Source organism: Otolemur garnettii, unplaced genomic scaffold (genome assembly GCF_000181295.1).
Source record: "Otolemur garnettii isolate 467f Iridium unplaced genomic scaffold, OtoGar3 scaffold00033, whole genome shotgun sequence".
Lineage (NCBI taxonomy): Eukaryota > Metazoa > Chordata > Mammalia > Primates > Galagidae > Otolemur > Otolemur garnettii.
The window spans coordinates 15833071-15859050 of NW_003852428.1; the positions used below are offsets into that span (position 1 = coordinate 15833071).

General features: G+C 39.5%; 1 protein-coding gene across 1 annotated transcript in view; it reads left to right on the plus strand.

The window, feature by feature from the left end:
- SEMA5A (semaphorin 5A) overlaps positions 1 to 25980 on the plus strand; it is a 340395-nt gene that overhangs the window by 100194 nt on the left and 214221 nt on the right. Inside the window, exon 4 of the mRNA XM_023513080.1 lies at positions 12022 to 12067. Within this exon, the coding sequence (XP_023368848.1) occupies positions 12022 to 12067 (46 nt within the window). The remainder of the gene's footprint in view (positions 1 to 12021; positions 12068 to 25980) is intronic.

A 25980-nucleotide genomic window follows, 5' to 3' on the forward strand; every position in this document is an offset into this window, starting at 1 on the left:
GCCCACACCTGTATACCTGGCGCATCTGACCTGATGTACCAGCCCACACCTGTATACCTGGCGCATCTGACCTGATGTACCAGCCCACACCTGTACACCTCACACACCTGATCCGAAGTGCCAGCCCATACCTGTACACCTTGCACAACTGACCCTAAGCACCAGCCCATACTTGCCTGAATACCTTGCATAGCATTCCTGACCCACTGCGACAGTGTTTCTAGATATCAGAACATATTTCTGTACATACGTCTGTACAACAAATAGTCTATATTTTTGATCAGCCTGTTTGTTACTAAAAAAAAAAAAAAATTAAAGCTGGGTGCTTCATAGGTAGGGCTTAGTCTCCTTCATTGTCACAACAAACAGATTCAGTGAAAAGTTTTATTTTATTATTTTGAACCATTTGTTTTGCTCCTGGTTTGAATCTATAAAACTAAGGATAAAAAAGGAAAGATTAATTTGCTTTTATTATGCTGGGGGTCAATTTGCTCGAAGTATTCAAAACCCTTAAAAGTTAAAGGTCTGCATATTAACTTTTTAATGAGTTTATCTGAGCCATCAGTGATTCAGGAATCAGGTCTCCCAGACCACCAGCAGTTCCTGTCTGCTGGAGGGGGCCTGGCAGGAGACCATCCTCTTCTAAGGCTCTGCCAAGAAGCAAGACAAAGAAAATAGATTGATGGTTAAAGTGGAAAGTCTCTAGTTGGAAGTTAGTTGGCAGTTTTTGATTGGTTAAGCTGGATAACAGTTTCTTTTTACTGTTTACACTGAGCTGAGTTTGGACATTTCTCAGGCTTATGGCCTCCCAATTATCTCAACAAAGCATGTATTCTCATAAGATCACATTGAATAAACAGCAGGCAGGCTTCTATTTAATTAAAATGAGTTTCTTCTTTCAAAATGACTTTGCCATTGGTTCTAAAGAAGGGGAGGTAAAATTTAGGTTCACATCAAATTTACTTTCTTTAAAAAAGCCAATATCATTCCTTTTTAGTGGTTATAATTCCCCTTTTTACTTTAAAGTTTTACCTTAGGATTAATCTGTTGGAGACCATATATAATTAAAAGGAAAACTGGAGATGTTTATGCAATCAGTGATCCTGCTTCCAGTAGCCATGCTTCCTCCTTTTCTCCAAAGGATATATTTTAGTGGAGTTTACACAATTAAAGGGAATGCCTGCTGAGTGGCTTGAAATCAGCCATTAGGAGTGAATCCAAAAAGCAGTAGTACCCCCCTGCTGGGTGAGGAGATCAGAGGTAGTGCTCCTGTTGAAGTTGTGTTTACATTAATTATGGCTTAGGACAAGCAGCTGGGGATGGAAGGGGACAGGGATGCTGCTTTTCATTCATTTCCTCCCTCCCTCCTTCCCTCCCTCCCTCCCTTCCTTCCTCCCTCCCTTCCTTCCTTCCTTCCTTCTTTCCCTCCCATCCCTGATGCTTCTCCCTCCCTCCTCTTCCTCCCCTTGGCTCTCTTCCTCTCCCCTCCTCTCTTCTTCTCCCTTCTCTTCCCTCCCCCCCATTCCACATGGAATTAGTTTGAATCTCCACTTTGGGGTTAAGTGTCTCCTCCCCTCTGTCCCTTTCCTTCTCATGACTAGGGTGACCAGATGTCCACTTTTGGCAGGACAGTCCCGCTCTTAAACAATGTGTCCCATGTCCTGCGGCGTTTTAAAAAAGTCCTGACTTTTGGAAAGAATGCACGAATGGGCGGGAGAACAGGAAGCGAATATGCGGTTTTCGGCTGCCATGTGGCTATTTCGCCAGAATATGAGTTTTATATTATTTTTGTTAATTTTATAATGTTAAACTGTAATAATAACAAATAATTGTTGAGAAGTGATTATCAAGAACTGCTTATCAAAGTTTGCATTGTTGTCAGACCCTGCCCTGCCCCCCCCATCCTGCTTTACAAATGTTAAAATCTGGTCACCCTACTCATGACAGGTCTGACTCACATGTGTGTCTTGGAAGAACCTCCTGACTTCTCTTTCTGTTTCTTCTGCCTCTTTTCTCCTTTCTTCTTTACCCTACTTTATTCATAAACCTGATCTATATTAAAAAGATATTGTCTGCCAGCTTTGTTGTCTTTTATTTAATACAGTGGTTCTCAACCTGTGGGTTGTGACCCACAGGCACTATATTAAAGGGTGGCAGCATTAGGAAGGTTGAGAACCACTGGTCTAATATTCACCAAACATCAGTGCTCCTAAGTACCAGCTGGGGCATTTATTCAAAATTCAGATTCCTCTGCCTGCTCCTCCCAGCTCTGTGGGTTTCGGTGGCCCAGGAAAGTCTGTACACCTAACAAACTGGTGGCCTGGGAACCCTCTTGGGAAACACTTCTAACTGTGTGTTTCTTCTGCTATTGTAAAAAAGAAAAATCTATGTTTTATTTTCTTCTGGAGCTAGGAGAAGAGCAGCCTGGAAGAATGATTTTGTTTTGTTTTGTTTTTAAATAAATGAATAAGTAAAACACTCAGCCTTCCTTGGGCTTCACATCTGCAGATGCAGCCAACCTCAGATCTAAAATATTGGGGGGAACAATACACCAAAAAAAGTGCAAAAATCACAATAATAGTAATAAAAACAACACAGCAATTATTTGTGTAGCATTCACATTGTACTAGGTATCACAAATAATCAAGAGATAATTTAAAATATATATAAGGCAGTGCCAGGTCATATGCAAATACTGCACGGTTTATTATGTATTAGGGACTTGTGCATCACAGATTTTGGAGATCCTGCAACCAGTCCCTAGGGGATACCAGCATATGTAAATAAATAAATAAAGTCTCCCAGTATCCCAGAAAGAGGCAAAAAAAGGGAATATAAGTCTCCTTTTATGTGTGTGCTGCCAACTTCGTGTGTTGAGAGCTTTTCTCCTGTCCAGTCTCACATAGAATCTATCAGAATTTATAAGTTCATATAGTTATTCTGCCAGGACTCTTCGTTCATTAAATATTTATCACACCTACTACTTTATTCCAGGAAGTATCTTAGGCACAGGGGAAACAAAGATGAAGCATCTTCTCCACCTGATAAAAATTTACAGGCCAGTGCAAGGGTCTGATAGCCCAGCGTTGGCCTCCTGCTTTTGTAAATAAAGCTTTATTGGCCACAGCCACATCCGTTCATGGGCACATCTTCCTTCCATAGCTACTTTTAAGGTAACATTGTAGTCACATAATTGGGACAGAGACCACAAAGGCAACGTATCTTTTTCAGGCACTTTAGTACAAACTTTGTTGTTCCTGGCGTAGTGGATGGGACCTGGGCACTTGCCGTTAAATTCTTCAAGGGCAGCCTGAAGAGTTAAGGGAATAAGGTTGTTTGGGACGGAAGATGCTACTCTGGGAAGGTCCTCTTCCAGTGGGTCCTTGGAGACACCTCAGGAATCTGGCAGGCAAGAGAGAGCTGGATGGGAAAAGTCCGAGATTCTGATAGGGGAGCAAAGAGCTCATTCTGGGGGCCTGCTGGTGATGATAGATGAGGCCCTGAGTGCCAGGTGAGGCTTGATGATAAGGGAGCTGGGGCTCAGGCCCCTGGACAAGTGATTCCAACTGAGGCAGGCTCGACAGTGACCTAGAGGCCTTTCCAGGGTGCAGATGTCTAGGCCTCTCCCCACATCATCTCAAGTAGACTGGAAGTAATGGCAGAATCTTTGGTTTTGTCAAGCTCCCGAAGCTCTGCAGGTATGGCAAGTTTTAAAATCTCTGCTAACAGCACTGCAGAGCTGGGAGATTTCTAAGCCTACATGTTTATATCCTCAGGTTAGCATTAGGGAAATACTGCCACCATACTGTGTGCAGAATGTGCCAGAGTTTGGAGAATTTAGAGGTGGGGACAGCAGTTGGGAGTTCTGGATCCACAGAGAGCAGAGAGTGTTTAAACTTGGGCGACAGTGGTGGTAGCAATGGAGATGAGAGGGCAGATTTGAGAAACAGTTCAGAGCTGTGTGAGGGTGATTGATGGCTAACAGAATGGGTGGCTGTAGGCAAGGGTGACGTCAGTAAGATCTGAAAATGTGACTGGAAAGCAGTAGCTGGGATTGATCATATGGGAGAATGAGCTGTAATATTTTGATTACTTGAAGGTACAGGAGAAAAAAATCTCAGATTTTACCAACTCTGAAAATAACCCAGAAAAATAATTGTATATGAGGATAATTAGGAAGGTGAATGTTCTTAGAAAGTCTGAGGAGAAAGGAATCATAGGAATATTCAATTGGCATTTTTTTCCAAATGAAAAGTTATCTATGTTAACTGAAAAAAGTGGAAATGAACAAATCAATACCCCATGGACTCACAAAAGCAGAAGTTGCAAGTTAAATTAAGAGCAATAAGTCATCATCTGCAATCCTCAAACCATTTAAAGATTTGCAAAGAATATTTAAAGCATAATGAAATTTAAATTATTAGAGTGATAACGATATTGATTAATAACTTCTGCCCTAAATAGACGTGTTGGAAAAGTTTTTTTCTGTTTTATATCCCTTAGATTTGCTAACAGCATTGTTCCTAATTATTGTACACCATTAAAAGATCATCTTTGTTCTTGCTAAATAATAAGAAGCTATCCTTTCAACCATGGCATTTAAAAATCTAAGAATGCTATTAAAATGATGTGATCTTGGTTTTTGTGTGTTCTTTGAAATTTACTTCTAATGACTAAGAATTTTAACGGGCTTAAAATACCCTTTTGGGGATAGGAATGAAATAAATTAATACGATTGTGGGAAAGTGGGTACTATACACCTATAACAAAAACAAAAGTTAAATGAGCATTATTTTAAAAATATAGCTTAAGAACGTATTTTTACTATTTTTGAGGAGGGCAGGCAAAATTTTGACTGAGGAGGTAGCTAACACATGACTGTATTATACATTTGCCACCAGATTTAAAAAATATTTTAGCAAAATAAAAAAAATTCAAAAACTGTGATCTAAAGGTGATCTAACTACTTAAATATAATACTATGCTGTTTGGAACAGCTTTGCAGTATTAAAATTTAATTAACTTCTTAAAAGCCTGTGAGATCAGCACATGAAAAGGAGTTTTTTTTTTTTTTTTTTTTTAAGGGTGGTTATAACCACAGAAAAATAAAAGCCCCTAGAATTTGCCTACAGACCGGAGCATAGCCTAAAGTCTTGGAAACTGCAATGACAGATAGGTTGGTGAACTACGTGAGCTGGCTACAAGGTTATATTAGATCTTTATATTCCTTAAGCTATTGATGTATTTGAGATATTAACTAAAATTTTAGATAATTAAAATAACTTTATAAAAACATTTTGTGTATTAAAGGATATAGTTTCTATTTTCCCTAGATTCAAAGTTACAAACATATCTTTTAATCTTCGTTAAGTCTCTATGTCATTGAAAATTTGGGCATTGTGTTGGATGTCACTATTCAAGCTCTGTCTCAGTTAGACCTGGACTATAGTTAGGTTAGAACAGTGGTTCTCAACCTTCCTAATGCCCCGATGTATTTTCATTGTTAAAAAGGGGTCACATCCCACAGGGTGAGAACCGCTGGGTTAGAAGGAAATTGCAACCTTCCTAATGCCCCGATGTATTTTCATTGTTAAAAAGGGGTTGTGCCCCACAGGGTGCGAACCGCTGGGTTAGAAGGAAAAACTTGGAGAGAAGGAAGCTCAGGGCACAAGTGGGGCTGGGTTTCCGTTGACACCGGCTCTCAGACTGAGCCAAGTGGTGGTAGCTCGTGGGCACTGTGTGTTTTGTTTTCAGATTATTGCGTGATCAGCCTTGGTCTCACCTTTTATTAAGCAACAGTAGAAGTGTCTGTCGCCACTGTTAAAACATTTTTGTAGACTTACTTGCTTTCCTATCAGCATTTTCTCTTAGTGTAAAATGCAGGTCTACCCTCCTTAATTATTGTCTCCTATTCCTGTTAGAAGAAGCCTCTAACTCACATGTTCAGTAAGAACTCAGAATTTTTTCTTTGATTTTATAGTCATATTCATCAGAGACCAATTGAGTTATTCTAAGAGAATGCCATTTTAAAACACCTGTGTCTTTCATAATTTATGGAGGTCAGAGTTAAGTTTTATAGCGTCTCTAGATAAAATGAGCCATTTAGTTAATATGCTCATGATGGCTCAACCTTTTCTTTAATGCTGTAAAGATACAAATGAACTTCATCTATTAAGACCCCCACTGTTCCCTAGGAGAATATATTGTTGTGCTTAGTGATTTGCTGCTAATAGACCACTGGGGGATGGGATGGGACCCAGGAATGAGTTATTCAATGCTACAGTCGATAAGAATAAACTCCAGTGAAGAGGGCAGAACCTCCTCAGATGTCTAGTGGGGAAAGAACGAACGGGCTTCAATATTATCATTTCGTACGTGCCAAATTTAATAGCTTTGTGATTTAAATTATTCAGTCTATTGGATCTGTGTACTCCTCATATATTATTACTCCTAAAAGGAATAGGGTTTATTGCATTTGAATGTTCAATGTCAAATTTTACTCCGAGACATGTGGAAAAAAATACTAGATCCATGCCAAGGGAAGAAAAACTCATATTTTTACTGACTATAGTCGTAAAAGTGAACTGTCACACCTGGGCAAACTCACTTTGTAGTCCATAATGGGAGGAGAAGACAGAAATGCACAATTGCCCCCCTAAGCTGTACAACTAATACTGCCTGAGAATCTAATCTCTTAACCTCTGGTACCACTGCTTTTCTTTACTGAAGAATGGCGGTATTCCTTATTGCTACCTATTTACATCTAGGGGTGTTTGAAGATTAATGAGAACACTTAAATGCTTTGGGTTGTTCAAAGCATTATCCTCTTAGAGAAACTGACCCTACGTGCAACATTTGGTTAGCATTCCCGGTTGGCTGGGAGCCAGGAGCATTATTCCTTCATATTGGAAAGGTTGGTGGCCTTTCTTGTGAACCTCACATACGTTGTTTACCCTGCTCTGTGCTCTCACAATTACAAGATGAAGTGGTTGCCTCTTCGGTAATACCCCAGAGGGCAGCCACTCGCAGGGTGCCATAGATCTTACTTTAGTGTGTGAGTAACCCCACATCTGGGAATATCAATTTTTTATTCCCTTTAGAAGATTTTCTTTCATTTTGTAACCTTTCACTTCATAGGTCACTGGCCTAAACTGTGATAGATCAAGCTGTCTGGAGAGATTTCAGGTCTCTGGTGTTGCCACCTGGATTGGAATTTTTCTTACAGCAGAAATGCATGTAGAGTTGTACTTAGAATCAAATAGTTCAGGGGAAGGGGTTTGAGAATAGGAGAATTCACCATGTATTTGTTCAGGTTCTTAGGTTCCAGGGAGGTGATTAGGGAATCACGCAGAAGTTTCATTTATGATTCTTCTTTTAGGAGATTTCAAAAATGTTGAAAATTGTGATAAAGTTAGTATTAAAATGCGTAACACTGCACATTCCTAACATGGAAAGTTCCAGCAAGTCATTTAAACTGATGGCTGGGGTTTTGCATTGACCATACTCATTTATTAAACACACAGAGGGTGTCCCTGAAGTCACCATGCATATGGGAAGTGGGAAATTGTATCTAAATGTACCTTCATTTACAAAATATTCATTACGAAATTTTACAAAAATCTGGCCAACACATACAGAATATTTTGTAAATACTTTATACAATTTTATAATGAATATTGGGTAAATAAAGGTACATTTAGCTGCAATTTCCCATTTTACCTGTGGATGGCAACTTTAGGGGCGACTTTGGGACACCCAGTACTTAAAAGCACCAACCAACTCTCTGCCATAAAAAATCAAACTAATAAAATCAGCAGCAAAACTAAAACCAATCAACTGGCATGCATATAAACATTAAATGCAAGACTATAGCTAGTTCTGATAACCCTAGTTTTACATTTTTTCAGAGAGCTTCATGAACTGACTTTATGATTAGCAAATATATATTCTTTGTAAGTACTTATAAATAAATTTATGCTACCAAAGAACTATTTTAATTATTTTACATGTTGAGGTCTCCTTTAATATTATGTTGTAATAATTAACTCAGCTACCAAAAGTAAAAGTGCATGAAAAAGCACTGCCAGGAATTCACTGAAATTGTTCATGATAAAAAGATTTTTGTTAGATGACCACTTACTCATCCAGCTGCATTGGGCATTCTACATATTTAAACTTGGCCACAGCCTGTTAGGAATTTGTGCTATTTAAACACATTGACATATTTTATAGTCTAGATTTCTTATTTTATAAATGAAGAAATAGGGCCATTCTTAAATTAAGTGCAGGCAGGCAAATAACAAGTAAGAAAAGGGATACCATTTAGTTAGCTAGACCCGTAGACTCAAACTGTTCTCATCCTCATGTCCTGAAGACACAAGTCCCAGCCAGATCACAGTTACAGTAGTGAGAATTGATTGCCTGAATTCAAAAGTTGGTTGTTAGCAGTACTATGGCTTACATTGCCAAGTTATAAATGGACAGTGAAGAAATGAAATCATTTGTGTGTGCCCATGTGCATGTTCAGTGCAGGTGAAATCGGGAAGGGGACATTGAATGACAAATTGGTGAGGCCAATGAGACAGGGGCCACCAGTATTTGGAAGGCTTGTTTTTAATCTTGGGACTTCCTTTGAAACCTCAGAGCCTTGATTAGTCCCACTGTACCTCTTAATCCATAGAGTTTTCCTCATCTACAAATTGAGAAGTATATATACTCTTGACTGACAACTTAACTTTAGAATTCTTGATTGTATGTGTTTTTCTTTTTAGGCTGAAAAAAAATTAAGAAGAGCTTAAAAAGTTCACCAACAGGTATCTTGTGACTCCAAAAATACAAACCAAAGGGGGAGTTTAAATCTTCCATGGTGTTCCTTCCTTGTTGGGGTGTTGGGCATATGGTAGGGGTGGTGGTGATGGGGTCTTATAGTAACTGCAGTCTCCTTGCTGGGGAGCTTGGCCCTGCTCTCTGCTGCTCTGTTTCTCCTATTGAATGTTTCTGCCATATTCATTTGTTGTTACTGATGCGATCACTGGGAGGCTCCTATTAGTTCTCAGGTTTTTGGTGAAGGGAGAGCTGAATCCTACTGGGATTGTTCACAGAGATGAGGGCCACCTTGACAGACTCTGGGGACTTGAGAATTGATCTGACCATTGCTAATGGTCAGAAGGTTTAGGTTAACTTGGAAATGTGGACTGAGAGTGGCAGATTGGTCATCAGAAGCCAGTGACTTCTTCTGGGGAAAATACCTGGAAGCTGGAACCAGGAGTTGCAGAAGAGATCTCTATACCTCCTTTCATCTCTATACCTCCCTCTACCTGGGAAGGTTTTGGACTTTTCTTCCCAATTGTCTTGTGTACTTCCATCTTTTTTCCTCAGTAGCCTGTGGGCACTTCCAGTTCCTCCTTTGTGTATGAGAGCTTCTTTTCACAAAAGTTCCCAGAGGTAAATACTGTAGTGTGAACACACATGGACACAAGTATACACGTAAGTATGAGAGAGAGAGAGTGAAGGAGAGAGAGAGAAAGACAGATGGCCTTGGGAAATCATGAAAACTCTTAGGTTTCATGAACAAATATATTAATAGTTAACTTTTATTGGAAAATTTACACAAAAACTCTTTCTTAACATCACCAGTGGATTGGAAAAGAGTTAGATGATTGGGTTCAGGATCAATGACAGATAACAAGGTTGTCTACTTTTCTACAACCCCAGTAGCACCGCTGCCATCCCTACCAACAGCAATCTTAATAGTTGAACAAGCAGGGTGATTATGCTCTAACCAACAATTCCTGAGGGGCAGATCCACTCTTTTTTTCCCTGTACAATGGAGAATATGGTTAGAATTTCAGTGTGCCTTGATGACATTTTAATATTTTTTATAACTAACTGGAAGTTGCCACCAATTATTGAGCACTTACAATGGGTCAGACACCATTCTAGTATTTTCCTTAGACTTAAACCTCACCACAACCCTAGGGGGTAGTCTCATTATTAGCTCCATTTTGCAGATGAGAAAAAGGGAAGCAGAGGGTGGTTCAGCCTCCTTTTTAAGGTCGGATGGTGGGACAGCTGCAGCTTTTGCTCAGAGGTCCCTAACCACCAGTTAATACTCTGTCCCATAGTGGGAGGGGCACATCCTGAAGCCAGGAAGCCAAGAAGAAAGTGCTGTGAAGACAGGGAGCTGAGGTGCTCACAGAGGCAGTGGGTGCACGATGGCCAGTGGTTGCTGCTGGTGCCTCTCGTAGGCTCCTCTGCTGAAAGACCTCCCTACCTGTGTGTATGTTTCTGACTTCCACAGGGGAGGGTGCTGTTTTGTGTCTCAGGTGAGAGCTTGGCAAATCGTTAAATGCTAGCCAGCTTCCAGGGGTGCTGGCCTCATCAGCTTGACCGCACTCTTTCACACATGCACTGAGTTCGAGTTCCTTCCCCTTGAGGTTACATTTCTGTTGGGAAACCTTGCCTTGTCACAATGCTATTTTCGTAAACACAGACCCATATGCGATATTCCATCCCCTCAAAGCCATGCTTAATCTGGTTCTGCACAGAGGCTGATGGGTCAAGTGTAGCAAAAGACGGAGGACGTTGTCCTGAAATGACTTTGTCGGGAAAGTGGCCTGTGCCAAGCAGTGCTTCTGGAAGCTTCTCTGCTGTATATCAGAGGTTGAACTGGACAGGCTGAGGGAGTGTGGTGAAGAGGCTGTTGTAGTTTGGCGGAAACCATTTTGGCTTAGTGCAAGGTGGAGGTGCACCCACAGTTGGGGGGGGCTTGTTAGAAATCCCAGTGCTGGGGGGATCAATGGCTTTACGTGAGGTTACCCAAAGTGTGGACCTGGTCCCTACTCCTGGTCAGCTGTGTGTGCCCACGTGCTACTGAACATCAGCCTCCAGGATGCTGTACTCTCCCTAACTCTGTACACAGCCAGAGTTATTTCTTGGTCTTCTTAGGACAATCCCCCTGGGCTGGCTGTGCTGCCATCTGTCACTTCTACTGGGATATCATGTTTAGTGGCTATATCTGTCCCTACCACAATTGTGAAAATAATCTGTTTGTTTCTTACTGATGCTGGAACATTTGTCTTAGTGCTGTAGTAGTAACCTTGGCTAACCCATTATAATAATACCTTTGGCTTCTTGGAGATCCCTCCCTATGCCCATTTGTGTCTTGGGGCCCTTTTCATCCTGTGCCAGTTTCTTCCTGCCAACACTGTTTCCATTTGGGCTGACTTTTTTCTGCCCTCCTCTCTGGGTCACTGCTGCTCCAGATTCCTATCCACACAATGGTAAGGGGTCACTTGCAAATTCAGCTACAGGCTACCTTGCTGTTTCTAAAGCTACCGCAATGTAGTTCAAAGTCTAATGTAACCAATATTAGTGTTTATTTTCCCCTATGCTCTGCATATTTCACTGTTCTTCCCCTTCCTTTTTGAAAAATTGATAGTTTTCTCTTCTCGAATTTCCTGTTTTACACTTGGGCACAGAGCTCACTCTTTCAAACTCTTGATGTTAGCTGTTTGTTAGAGAGTAGACTGACAAGGTCATGTTTCTAACTTACTATCCTCTGAATTCATCCCAAAAGATAAAGCACTCTAATGGTCAGACCGCTGGTTGAATTTAAAATGTTTGATTATGAAACATGGTGGATGTGAGTGATGAGTAAGAATAAAGTCTCATGAAGAACAGTTTTACGTTATCCTCAGTTTAACTCAGTTTCAGAATGGAATGCCTTGTGTTTCTTCCATAAAGCTCAAAAGAGCCAACTAATAGCCTTCTCTTACCTTAGTCACACACACACGCTCACACACCATTGGTGGTTCTTACCAATGTCAGATCCACAGTTATTGATGTACTGAATGCCTCTTTGTTCTCTGAAGTCCAAGAAAAACTGTGTTAAATATATTCTTTGCAGGAGGATGCTTTTGAAGCCAACATTACTAATTTTTTTTCCTTTTTTCTTGAATTCTTTATACACATAACATTTTTGGATCTATTGAAAATAATTTTCTCTTTTGTATTTTGTAGAAACTACCTCTTCAGATTACAGCTGGAGGATCTGTCTCTTATCCAGGTAGGTGCAATTTCTTTTTTCTCAAGCTTTCATTTTCCATCCCAATTAACTCACTGTCTGAGGGGATGAAGACAGACGTACGGAGAGACATTAATCAAGAGCAATTGGGCTTTCATTTGCTCAATGGGTCAGGCCGCAGGTCTATCGTCTGCCCTATTGGATATGACTCAACACCTTCTTTAATTCCCAATTAGCCTTTTCCCCCTGCCTTGTGGCTTTCTTTGTTTCACAGGTATGATCCTGATTTTCTGTTCCTTGGGTAATAGACAATTCATGAAACATTACCTCAAACACTGGTAGCATTCCTTTCTCCTGAAACCAGGATATTTAGATAGTCTCAAAGTACTAACCTATATGATATATATTAATTGTAAGAGAAAAAGAACCCTGGCAAATACCCATAACAAAGTAGCAAAAATGGTTTTGTGAGTGATGGGACAATGTCCAGTGATTTGAGGTTCTGAGAAGGATACGGCAAGATTTCCATGACACTCTAGCTAGAAATGATAAACAAAATTATAAGCAATAACCTTATCACAGGAACCACCAGATAACCTAAGGACATAATATAAAAACCTGGCCTCCTTATTAAATGTCACAAAGTCATAAAAGGCATCAGAAAGAGTGAAGAGTTAGTCTATCATAAAGGGAACAAACAGACTTGATGATCCAAGCAATACTTGATCCAAATTTAATCTTGGAACAGAAAGTTTTTTCTTGCTGTAAGGACATTATTGGAACACCTGGTAAAATTTGAATGTCTATAGAGAAGATAGTAGAATACATTAATATTAATTTATTGATTTTTTAATATGTAATATAGTTATGGAGGAGAAGATCATTCTTCTTTGCCAAAACCTACTGAAATATATAGAATTAAAAGGTATTGTTTTGGCAACTTATTCCTAAATGGTTTAAAAAATCACTATGTACGTGAATAAAGCAAATGTGTTATGGAAGGAATCCAGGTGAAAGGTTTATGAGACTCTATTCTTATGTTCTCACAAATCTTCTTGATACTACATTAAAATAAATAGATGCATAAAAATGGGTTCCGTTTCTGCCATTAGCACACATGCCTTTGATAGTGTTGTGAGAGACAAGAAACTAATTGTATTTCCTTGTCACTGCTTCCCTTTGTCATGACGCTGCTGCTGGAAGTCAGGTTTAGGTTATTGATGGAATCGAAGTGCTCCTACTGTACTATGGAAAGCAGGCCAGCATCCCCACCTGCTGAGAGCTCAGTCTGCTGACACAGGGCCAATTAAGAAGACAGCAACTTCCTCCATGGTGGCTTTGCAAGCACAGCCCTGACAACAGATGTCAAACTTTGCTGTACTGTTGGTGCAAGGCCGTAAAATGTTCCTTTTTCACATTCTGTGGTTGTGAGCACAGTTCTGTAGCCTACTGTTTACTTAGCCAGGAAAAAGATAAAGCCAGCAATTCTTCATGACATCCTTCCTACCATTACATATTGAGCTCTGGTTGATATCTATGAATATTTCATTTTAATTTAAATGGCTATTTCCAATGGTAACAGAAAGGAATAAGCTCACGGGTAAACAAAGGGCTGTCCTGGTGTTAGAAACAGTATTGTCGAATGGAAGCATGTTGTGAACCGCACAGGCAATTTAAGCTTATATGGTAGTTACCGTGAAAAAAGCAAAAAGCAGCAGAAGAAATCACTTAAAATAGTATATTTTATTTACCATTATATCGAAAATATTGTCCTTTCAACATGACATGAGTGTAAGAAATGAAGACAAGACATCTGACAATTAAGTTCGTGAACTTGCCACCATGTGCTTTTGTTGGCAGCGCTGTACATACAGCTGAGCAAGGTTTCGTAGCCTTGGTGGGTCAATGTCTCTCGGCTGTGTTCATGTCAGTGTGTGGCGGTGTCCTGCCAAGTGGTGTTCATTATTGTTGCCTGCTTTTGTGTCCTGCTTCGACAATGTCTGAGATTAAATTAAACTAGCAAACAAACTCATAAATTTCTAATTAAACGTGGCAAGAATGGAAGAAAAATCAGGGATGTGTTATTCCAAGTTCATGGGAACAATGTCATGAAGAAAGCGACAGAGTATAAACAGATTAAACCTACTCTTCAGAGGGGAGAGAAAGTGTCACTAATAAAGAGAGGTTGGAGCGGCCAGTAACGAGCAGAATCGGTGAAAACATGGCAAAAATTCTTCAAATTGTCTGTTAAAATTGTCAGCTGACTATGAGAAGCATAACAGACCAAGTAAACATTGACAGAAAAACAGGAAAATCTTAACTGAAAATCATGACTCTTGAATCATGACAGCACACCAGCTCCCATGGCATTGTCTGTGATGGAGTGTTATTTATTTATTTATTTATTTTTATTAAGTCATTTGCACATAGACCATAAGTACATTTATGCCATTATGGGATTCAATGTGTTGATTATTTGTACAAATTGGAGTGCTTACATGCTACTAATCAGCATAGCCTTCACCTCCTTTACCCAATTATAGGATTAAGACATTTATGCTCTACACCTGATAGATCCAACTTGTACTTGCCATATGCTCCATAGGTGTGGTCCCCCTACCAACCCTCCTTCTATCAACCCACCCCCTCCCTTCTCTCTCCCTTTTCCTCCTTCATTCTAGGCTATAGTTGTGTTTCATTTTTCATATGCAAGTGTGAGTGATTATAAATTGGTTTCACAGTAGTACTGAGTACATTGGATATATTTTTTTCCATTCCTGAGATACTTTACTAAGAAGAATATTTTCCAGCTCCATCCATGTAAACTTAAAAGAGGTAAAGTCTCCATTTTTTTAATGCTGCATAGTATTCCATGGTATACATATACCATAATTTATTAATCCATTCATGGGTCGATGGGCACTTGGGCTTCTTCCATGACTTGGCAATTATGAATTAAGCTGCAATGAACAATCTGGTGCAAATACCTTTATTGCCAAATGATTTTTGGTCCTTTGGATATATACCTAGAAGAGGAATTGCAGGGTCAAGGGCAGGTCTACATTTAGATCCCTGATGGAGTTTTTAACTCCAGCAAGCAGTTGTACTGGAGCACCCTCCCTACTCACCTGATCCAGCAACTTTTTTCTTTTCTCAAAGATAAAGGAAATATCGAAAGAAAGGTATTTTGATGATATTCAGGACATTGAAGATAATATAACAATAGCTCTGATGATCATTCAAGAAAAGAGTTCCAAAATTGCTTTGAGGAGTGGACTAGGCTTTGGCATCAGTGCACAGCTTCCCAAGGGGTGGAATTTGAATGTGACTGTGAGGAGACTCAGCAATGAGGTATTTAGCACTTCCTCTAGGATGAGTTCACGAACTTAATTGTCAGACTGCGGATGTTGTAGTCCATTTTTCATTTGTTTTCTTTGGTCCTAAGCCTTTAAACGTGGTATGTATTTCCTGCCTCCAGCATGTTTCAGTTTAGACTGGCCAGAAGGAATTCCAGTGTTCTGCGTGGTGGTGCTGCCCCACTGGTCAGCGCAGGTACTGGGGGACAGAGCACAGATGACTGTTTGACTTTGTTTATTTCATGGAAATGTTGTTTTCTAACAAGGATAATAGAATTAATTGATGTGTCCCAGGCTGATAAAATTCTCCCTTCCTCTCTCTCTCCAAAGATAAAACATTATTGTATAAAAACAAAAAAAAAAAACTAAGATCAAAGCGGATAACCAATTTCAGGAAAGTGTAGAGAACAAGGGTTTAGCGTGGTTCAGCAGTGGCGTCATCCAGCACGAGAGGATACTCCCTTTGATCCCGCCCTTGCAAGAAGGCACAGTGTACCTGCAGCTGGCAGCTGGTACTACCTGTCTCTCCCCCTCCCCGGGGGGGGGGGCACTTCCTACCTTGCCCAGCCATGTGGAGCTGCTCATGGTCTCCTAAACCACAGGCTACTTCCCACCTTTAAGCGCTCACTCTTTCTGTCCTCTCTTGAATACCTTCCCTCTCCTCCTGCAGACTCCTGAGTCCCATGTGGAGCGTCACCTCTTTCCAATCCATCCTGAGGCTGGATGGTTGGTGACCCTCTGAGACACCGCACAGCCTCCTGAACTTTGTTTCTGACTAGTACTTACTGCTCGTGTTGGAATTCACTTCATGTGTTGCAAGAAGTGTTTTATTTCTCTTTGTATTCTCAATATTGGAGTATTCAATTAGGTTACCTGGTGGGTGGCAGAGTCAAAACAAATGCCTGTATGAGTTTTAATCCCTTGGTACTTAATAATATGTTTACTCTGTCTTAAAATCCTTTTTATGGATTATGAAGTAAGCTTCAAGTTTTTATCCCTAAATTCAAGAAAAAGAAAACAACATAACCCTGAGACTACAGCCATGAGAGATGCTTTCTAAAAGATGTGCCCTAAAACTCTCTCATCTAAGGTGCACACTGTGACTGCACAGCCACCTCCTGACTCTGACAGGCTCCGTTATTGCCTAAGTACCAGTCACCTCTCTTCTCAATACTGTTCTGCGTTTCCTCTCCCCCAAATTCTTCTGCCTCCTGCACACTGCGTTAGCATCAGTGGTGAGAAGGCAGATTTTGAATAATGGTCCCCTTCCTTTGTATTCACTGAGTTTCCCAGAATTCTAAAGATCCCCCTGCTTCCTCCCTTGTCAACTACCCTGGGATCCAATGTGTTACTCATGTCAAGCAGCTGGTGGGGGGACAGTGGATGCCCTTTTTTACATCCTCCCATCTTCCCTCTCATCTTCCTGCTATATCTGGGTTTGGAGAATTGAATTTCAACTTGTTGATTTCTAGGCCAGAACTGAGGGAAGTTTTACCCTCTGAGGGTATTTGGCAATGTCTGGGTATGTTTTTAGTTGTGCAAAGTTGTAAAGGAGGCTTCAACTAACACTTACAACACTAACAACACTCACTTGGTGAGCGGACACCAGGGTGGCGCTATACATTCTGTAGTGTATGGGACAAAAGCTTACGCAGCTCTGAATAGTAATAGTGCCAAGGAGAAACCCTGTGTTAGGCTATTGCTGCCTCAGTTTCCACATGTTTCTAAAAAGCTATTTTTCTAGTTTGTGATGTTAAGATTCCTCGATTGCAGCCAGGCGAGGTGGCTCACATCTGCCATTCTAGCACTCTGGGAGGCCGAGGTGGAGAGATTGCTTCAGGTCAGGTGTTCCAAACCAGCGTGAGCAAGAGTGAGCCCCTGTCTCTAAAAAGTAGCCCTGGGTTGTGGTGGGCACCTATAGTTTCAACTACTAGGGAGGCTGAGGCAAGGGGATTACCTGACCCCACAAGTTTGAGGTTGCTGTAAGCTATGATGCTGTGTCACTCTACTGAGGGCAACAGAGTGAAACTCTATCTCAAATAAAAAGATTACTTGATTGAATTTATAAAACCTTGATAAAATTAGGGAATTTGTCTCTATATTTATTTATAGACACACATATATATACCCCCACACACATACAGGGTAGACATAAAGCTTGTGTGCTATTTAAAATAGTTTAACATAGTAAATTGCACACAAACTTTCCGGACACTCTGCATATAACTAAATACATATATGAATTCTTGGTGGCCATTTCTAAAGAAGCCGCTAAGATTTTTGAGTTTAAATTACTTTATTTTGTTAATGTGAAATTAAATTTAAAAATAAATTGACTCAATTTATTATACCCTCTCTAATGGCTCAATGTATTGTAATATAGCTACCTTCTGTTGGAATTCTTATATATAATTTAAAGAATGATATATTAATTAATAATTTAGAGTAACTATTCTAATGAGATATTCACATTGATTAATTTTTTAAATTTCGTTTTATATCTATTGAGCAAGGAAGGACTGGTCTCTCCTGTAGCTCTCATAAGTATAATTGTAAATCTTACTTTATTTCTTTTTTACCTTTCTTTATTATATGTTCTTAAAATCATAGTGTTACTGAATGGAAGCTTCAAAATTATCTTTATCAAAACCTTTCTGGAGTCAGCAAACTAAGGTGGTTGGATCACAGTTAAAATTTCATTAAAACACAACCACACCCATTCATTTGTGTATTGTTGGCTTATGATCATAGTTAAAAAGGTTTTATTGGAACTCAGGCATAGTCACTTTTTTTATATAATGTGTACGGCTGACAATCAGCTCACTTGACCGGTGGAAACAGAGACTATCTGACCTATAAAGACTAACATATCCTATACTGACCATTCTTTTAAAAAAATATAGAGACCTGTTATGGTACTCAGTACTTAGCAAGTTCTCAATGGGTATTTTCTGCATGGATGAGTGGAGGCAATCTGATGCAGTGTATTTTTTTTTTTTAAAGTTTATCAATGTTTGGTTGATGTGTGTATTTGGACTCCCTGTGCAATAATTACATGGGCCCCTGCAGACTTTGAGCCACATGTCGGAAGCCTAAGATAGTGTAAAGATTTCTCTCTATATTCTGGGCTTTTACATTTGCCCTCTTAGTGAAAATTTCCTGTTGAAAGCTCAAAGTTCTTTTATCCACTTATTCAGACACATTCATCTCCCTTTGCTCATCATTTCCCAGAGGATTTATATTTTATATACATGAGGACTGGGATTTTGCTAGTTCCAGAGACTGTTAGCCAAATTGAGTCAAGTGCCATTAAAACAACTTGGCTAAACATTGATATAAAAAGGCCTATTTTTCCCTCACAGGACAGTCTGATGCAATGTCTGTGAGGGCTCAGTTCTGTGCTGCCACTCAGGAACCCAAAATATTCTATCTTGTAGTATTCCCATCTCCCTCCCACGCCTCCACGAGCAGGATGGAACAAAGACAGAGTTGAATGGAGGGTCACACGAAGATCTGTTTGGTCCATGGCAGGAAGTAATATATCCTTTCTGCCCAAATTTCAGTGCTCCCAATTTAGTCTCATAGTCTCAACCAACTGCAAGGTAGACTGGGAAGTGTGGTTTGTCTGTGCACCCAGGAAGAAGGAGGAACCTTGGGCATCCAGACATGGGTGGCATTGACATTACTTCCCAGATGGTGCTGATATCAACAAGATTGGTGCTCAGGGTGCACTTAACTGCTGCCTGCTCTCCCCTTCCCCACTCTACCATTCTGTTTCCTACACACAGATTTATTCATGCCGCTAACTTTTCTGTAAATAAGAAGGAGGGATACTTTGAGCAAAGCACTTAACCTCTCTGGACCTCAATTTTCTCTACAGCATGTTTTGGAGAGAAGAGTCAGGAGGAGGAGTAGACTGGATTATGTCAGTGTTAAAATTTTAGTATGTATCATCCTTCTGCTCACTCCTGCTGCTGCTATTGTTTAGATGATGCCTGGATTCCTATTCCTTTAAGGAAAAGTTTCCCTACTAATCTGAAGCATGGCATTATGCTTTCTAAATGTAACTTTAATGATCTAATTTCTCTGAAATCATGATAACAGCAGCAATAATAATAGCAGGTGGCATTCATGGTGCACTGACTTTGTTCTTTACAACATGATTTCAGTTAGTTCTTCAGCAGTACCAAGGGGAAGGTGTTATAGTCAATATTCTATGGTGGAGAAGTTGAGGCTTAGAGAGTTTATGTGATTTAAGCAAGATCATCTAGCTGGTGTGTGGTGCAGCTATGATTTGGGCTGGAGCGTGCGGGGACCCAGAGGAAAACTGCTGCCTAATCACTAAGCAGTATGTTACTTTAGTTTTCTCATTTGCACTGGCTGCCATACCACCTACACTTAATATCTGGCTTAGCACAAATGTAACTGGTAACTAGTAATTGTAATTTATATATGGGGTTTAGGTCACATGTCCTGGAAACAACTGAGACAAGGATTCATGCTCACCTGCTTTATTTGAGGCAGGTTCTCAGAAGGTCGGAAGTGAAGGATGCAACAGAGAAAGAAAGGAGACATGATTTGTCCTCAGCTGGAGTAAGCCTCAGCCTGACCCCAGGGGCAGCTGCACAGTGTGAATAGAACCACAGCTGATCCTTTTCGGGGCAAGAGAGGTGTCAATTTATACCCAAATATCTTTTGTCCTTTGGTCATTAGCTATGGGCTATTGAATTTAGAATGTTTGGTGACATAACCTGGAGATGTGGCTCTTATGAGCCAAGAACCATTCTCTAGAGAGGGAGCAGGTGGGACCTGGGATCCGCCAACAGGTGCAATCCAGCAGGTGGGAGCTAGGACAGCAACTAGGGATGGGGTCCTGTTCTGTGAGAAGGGATGAGTACCTCTCAGTATTTTTATGTATCTTGTTTATGCTTCCCTGATGTTCCTGACTAACTGAACAGACATTGATCTTTACCACTGAAGAAGTAAGGTGTTTTTATATCTTTGAAAGAAATGTAACACTTACTTTATTATTGACTATGCTCTGTTGTTCGTACATACCTTTCTGAAATACATTTCTGAATTTCTCCCTGACTTGTGGCCTCAAAAACTAAATTAAAGATGCACAAATATTTTTCTTAGTCACATATATCACTTCATTTTGTGAAATGAGGTCAGGAAATCTCTGTAAGCCAATAGCAAACACTGTCTGGCAATCACAGGCTTCAAGATGAATAGAGAGGTTCATTTCATTTATCTAAAATGTAATTCTGCTTCTATTTCAAAATGGCCCCAGTGCCTGCCATGGCTACTGAATGATGGCCATGCTTTGAATTCTCTGCCCTGCTCCCATCTACCTTACCATGCACCTCTCCAAAACTCTGACAAAGGTAGATAAGCCGACATACTAGGAAAACTCTTCATTTCCAATTTAGGTAATGATGTCTTGTTTGGGTAAGAGATAATTTGTTTTGTTAACTGGGCTCTCAATTACTTTGGACACAAAAGAAAATAAAAAGCAAAGGAGGAATATACATTTAGAAAAAAGTGAGTAGAATTTTTCTATTATTCTCTGGAGTCAATAAGTGGAAAATCTTGATTTGCTGCCCTTTTCACAAGTGAGACATTTGAATTTATTGATAACTGTAGTGGAGTTGGGTGGTCACCATGAATAGAGCTGAGATGGGCGGTGCCATTAATAAACGTATATCTGTCAAACATCCCTTTTACTGTGCTCTCACAGAGACCTTTAAGAGTCTCTATGTTATTTCTTTATTAGAATCCAATGTTTAATCAGTATACATCAATTTTTACTGGCCTGGGGCCTATTCTACCCTTCTCAAAAAAATACTACATGATCTCTGCAATGATTTTGTATGGGTTGATTATATAACTTAATTTTTGAAATTCAACTCTATTTTCAACTTTTAAGGTTACTCCGTTTTTACTTACCCAAGTTCTAGATCACACAGTGGCAAGTTGCTCATGTGTTAAGTTCCCTATTGAGATTAGTCTGTATGACTATAAATGGAATTCTGTTACTATTTGAAGTTCAGAAACTTCATGCAGTTCTTTGCTTAAAAATTGTCAAGAACCATTTGAATAAAAGTTTTGGGTGGCGCCAGTGGCTCAAAGGAGTAGGGCGCTGGCCCCATATACCGGAGATGGTGGGTTCAAACCTGGCCTTGGTCAAAAACTGAGAAAAAAAAAAGAATAAAAGAGTTTTGGCATTAAAGGCAATTTTAAATTATAAGCATTAGTTTCTGGTTCAAGAGAGTGAAAAAAACCTATATATGGGTCTTACATTCATCAAAAACAAAGTACTATAGAAACTTTATAGGTCAACCACCTAAGGAACTGTAACAAACTGGTCAACAGAGGTGGTCAACATAAGAGATGAAGCCTACTGTACTTATTAGTACAGGTGGTACATGTCTGCTCTATGAAGATTAGGTCAACTTAAGGAGGTGGTCAGTGTAGAGAGATGGTCAACTATGGATGTTCGACTGTTTTTAAATTATAATAAAGTCATCTAAAAAGAAAATATCTATGAACACAGGAGAAAGCATCATTCCTTAGTAAAAGATAGAAGATTTAAGGCTCATCATAACCTCACCTCTTACCTGATGCACCATTCTGCGACAGAAAACCATTTTTAAGTATTATAATCCCACAAGAAAAACAAATAGAAGAGAAGATAAAACTATCAGTATGTTGTGCTGAAATACAAGTCAGCCTCTGGTAGACCGCTGCTGCTCCTAAAGAGGAACATGCAGATGTTTGGCAGTCACAGTGAGTGCAGGTGCAAATTAGAGACTTTGTGAAAGTCATGGGCTTCAAACACATAACCAATCTTCTGAAGATGTTTGCCAAACTTTGAAGTTATATAGGTCATACAGTTAAGTTTCTAAAGTAAACATCTCCAACATTCTTACAGGGTCGAGGAGATAGATACCCAGTGGGCTCCTGCTTGAAAACCCTGAACGGCCGTGACCTAGGAACCAGGGTGGATCAGAAGTACACTGAGTCTCACCAGACTCACCTCACCCCTGAGTTAGCACAGTCCTTGGAACTGTTCAATATGATTGAGACCTATCTTCACCCTCTCACACCTACCCCTAATCTATGCAATAGAATCAAAACATACCTCTCCCTAACTGAAGACTCTTTGGAGGATGAACCATAAGTTGGAGTATCCAGAGTTCTTTCAGGCACAGTTGCAAGTTTAGAGTAAAATGCTCTAGATATTAGAAAGATAGAATCTCATGACAGATAAATTCGATAAAAATAGGCAAGGGCAATTTTAAATTGTAAGCATTAGTTTCTGGTTCAAAGGAGTGAAGAAAACTCGTATACTGGTCTTACATTCATCAAAAACAATGTGCTATAGAACCTTTATAAATCTGCCACATCTAATCCCACAGATGATCCAGGAGAATGTGACTTTAAATAACTAGGCTTAATGTTTCTAAGAAAGCAGAAGAAAATTTGGACAGAATTGAGGAAGGAATGGAGAATGTTCCTAAAAAGTTAGAATTAAAAAAAGAAACCCAAATGTACCTTCTAAATTTTTTTTAAAAATCTGAAATATGTAACTAAGTACATTACTTTCATAGCAGATTACATACAGCAGAATATTGGATTAGTGAATTGGAGGACCGGTCAGTGGAAAATATCCAAATTAAAATATAGAGGAGAACTGGAGGAAGAGAAAAGAGTAAGAGACACAGATGATACCTTCAAAACTCTCACTCCCATATTACTCATGTCTCAAAAGGAGAGAGGACAGAGAGAGAGAAGAAAGTGGAAGCTATATTGCTGCAACTTTTCAGAGATGGCAAAAGATATTAGCCCTCACATTAAGAAGCTCAGTGGGCCTCAGGTGTGAGGAATACTCCAAAACACACATAAGCATGTTATAATCAAACTGCTGAAAACCAGCAAGAAAAGATGTATTTTAAAAATAATCCAGAGTTGGTGAGAAAGACATATAACCTCCGAGGATAAAAAATAAGATGCATAAGTTTTTCCAGGAAAACTACAGATGCGGCAGACAATGTCGGAACCCCAGACATTCCTTCTCCCTCCCTGTATACTTCAGTACGGCTGCTCCTGTGTCATGTTCAGAGAAGTCAAGGGTTTAGTAGTAGGAAATGACAAACTGGAGTCAGTTTAATTGATATCTAACCAGCCTACAACTAGAATCTCAAGGATATTGACATTGGTCGTCAGTCCAATACAAGATATCTGATTCAGAGCATCAGTCACTGATGGCTTAGTCTGCAAAGCAATCTGTGTGTCTAGTTCGAATGTTCTTATGGTTTCCATTATGAAAACAGATAGTGACCCAAAGTAAACAAGGAAACATGGAGGAAATAGAGAAAAGAAATTATTGCCAATGTCTTTCAAAGTAAGAGAAGATATTGCATCCATGGAATAAGGAAAAAAGAAATGTTCAATTGGTTAAAAAGCCTTCATAGATTATATAAAAATATATGATCATCAAAATGCCAATGCCAGTGGGAAATTAGAAAATAAATTTCTTAAAATCACCCAGGAAGTTGAATAAAGGCAAAGAGATAGAAAATGAAGAGGAATATTAATGTGTGAATAGTGGATGGTTAGTACCCTAGGCTCAGAAAATAAAGGCTTTAATGCAAGAGAGAGGGAGAAAAATGTTCCCAAGATGAGGGCAAAGGGAGGTAATTGTGTGGTGCAGCCTTGGGAGCAACCAGTGCAGGCTGGATTACGTGGGACGGTGGTGGCAGACATCTTTCCAGGAGCTTAACAATAATAGGATACCTGAAGGGTTTGAATGCATATAGAGCAAACGGTCATCAGAGAAAAGTAGGTCATAACTATCGTAACTACCTAGAGAAAGAAACAAAAAGAGACAATTATTAACTCCAGGAAGAGCAAAATTGTTGTTAGGATCAAAATGCAGTCATACCTTAATTCATGGCCTATCTGTGAATAGCATTTGCACAGTCATAAATACGTAAACACCACGCACGTACCCAAGCAGGATCATGATATGTTAATATCAAGGAAGTGGAGAAGGGGGAATGTGTCTGAGTTGATGGGAGAGAGAGAGAGGTTTGAAAGGAGCCAATAAATAATATTTCTAATTGAAAAAAAAAAATAGTGGTAAAACCTTAGTGTGTAGCGACCTAAGAAAAATACAAGAATAAATGGAGAAAAGCATTGAAAGTTCTCACTTTGAATAAACAGGATATGGGCTACAACTTGGAGGGCTTACTTTATTTTTTTAAATCCTATGGATTTCTTAATCGATTGAGTACATGTTTAACTTCAGTGAAAAATGATACAGAGATGATATTGTGTCCTTAAAGAATGAAAGAGGCTGACACAGAGAAGACGAAACAGATGAAGAAAGAATTGAGAGGCAGTCAGTTGTTATGTCTCAGAGTCTTCAAAACAGATAAAGAAGCAAGTAGGGGAGTTCCATAAAAATGGCTTTATAATGAAAGTGGGTATTTTTATACAAATCCGAGAAATCACAAGGATAACAATGAAGAGGTGGAAAGTTATATGAAGATTATTTTTATCAATAAGAAAAAATAGACATACAATTAAGAATTATATCAAAAACAAGGGTAACCATTTTTTAATTTAGTAGTACTTTTTGGGAATTTTTTAGGAGTTGATATATAGGATTGAGAAATAAGAAATTCAGGTATTCTTTCAATTTGTCCTCAAATTCTTTGTATTTTTTGATATTTGAGTTAAATTTACTATTTAAGCTAAGTCAGTTAGCAAGTGGCCATCTTCCATGTGGTGAGTGGTTTGGGTTTTCCTTTTTATACTTTTCTGTATTTTCTCAAACTATCTGCATTTGTATGCATTATTTATCATTTCAGCCAAGAATCATACATTTAAAAGACTTATGGGGAAAAAAAATGGCCAAATTTAAAACCTGATTCTGAAACTTCTTTCTACATTACAATTTGTGTTTATCCAGGAGGTCTCTCTCTCTTCCTCTTGTCTAGAGCCCAGGGAAAAAGTGCTGAGTGAAGGCGTATGTACCATTTCTCTCACTGTTGACAGCCCCCTGCTACATCACCGTGGGAAGTTTACAGCACCAGGTTTTACATTAGCTTAGGGTGACCAGATTTTCACATTTGTAAAGAGGGACAACATGGGTGGGTGGGGGGTGTGAGGTGGGGGCGGGGCAGGGCAGGGCCTGATCACAATGCAAACTTTGATAAGCAGTTCTCCATAATCATTGCTCAACAATTATTTGTTATTATTACAGTTTAACATTATAAAATTAACAAAAATAATATAAAACTCATATTCTGGTGAAATAGCCATATGGCAGCTGAAAACCGTATATTCCTTTCCTGTTCTCCTGCCTGTTCGTGCATTCTTTCCAAAAATTGGGACTTTTTTAAAACACCATGGGACATGGGACAAATTGTTAAAAAGCAGGACTGTTCCGCCAAAAGCGGGACGTCTGGTCACCCTATATTAGCTTCTCAAGGCTTTGGCTTTGTCTAGATGGGCCTAATACTAGATGTGTCTAGTCTCCGGGCAACTTTTGATGCTTCTGCTGTGAGACTGCCATCGACCATCACTGCC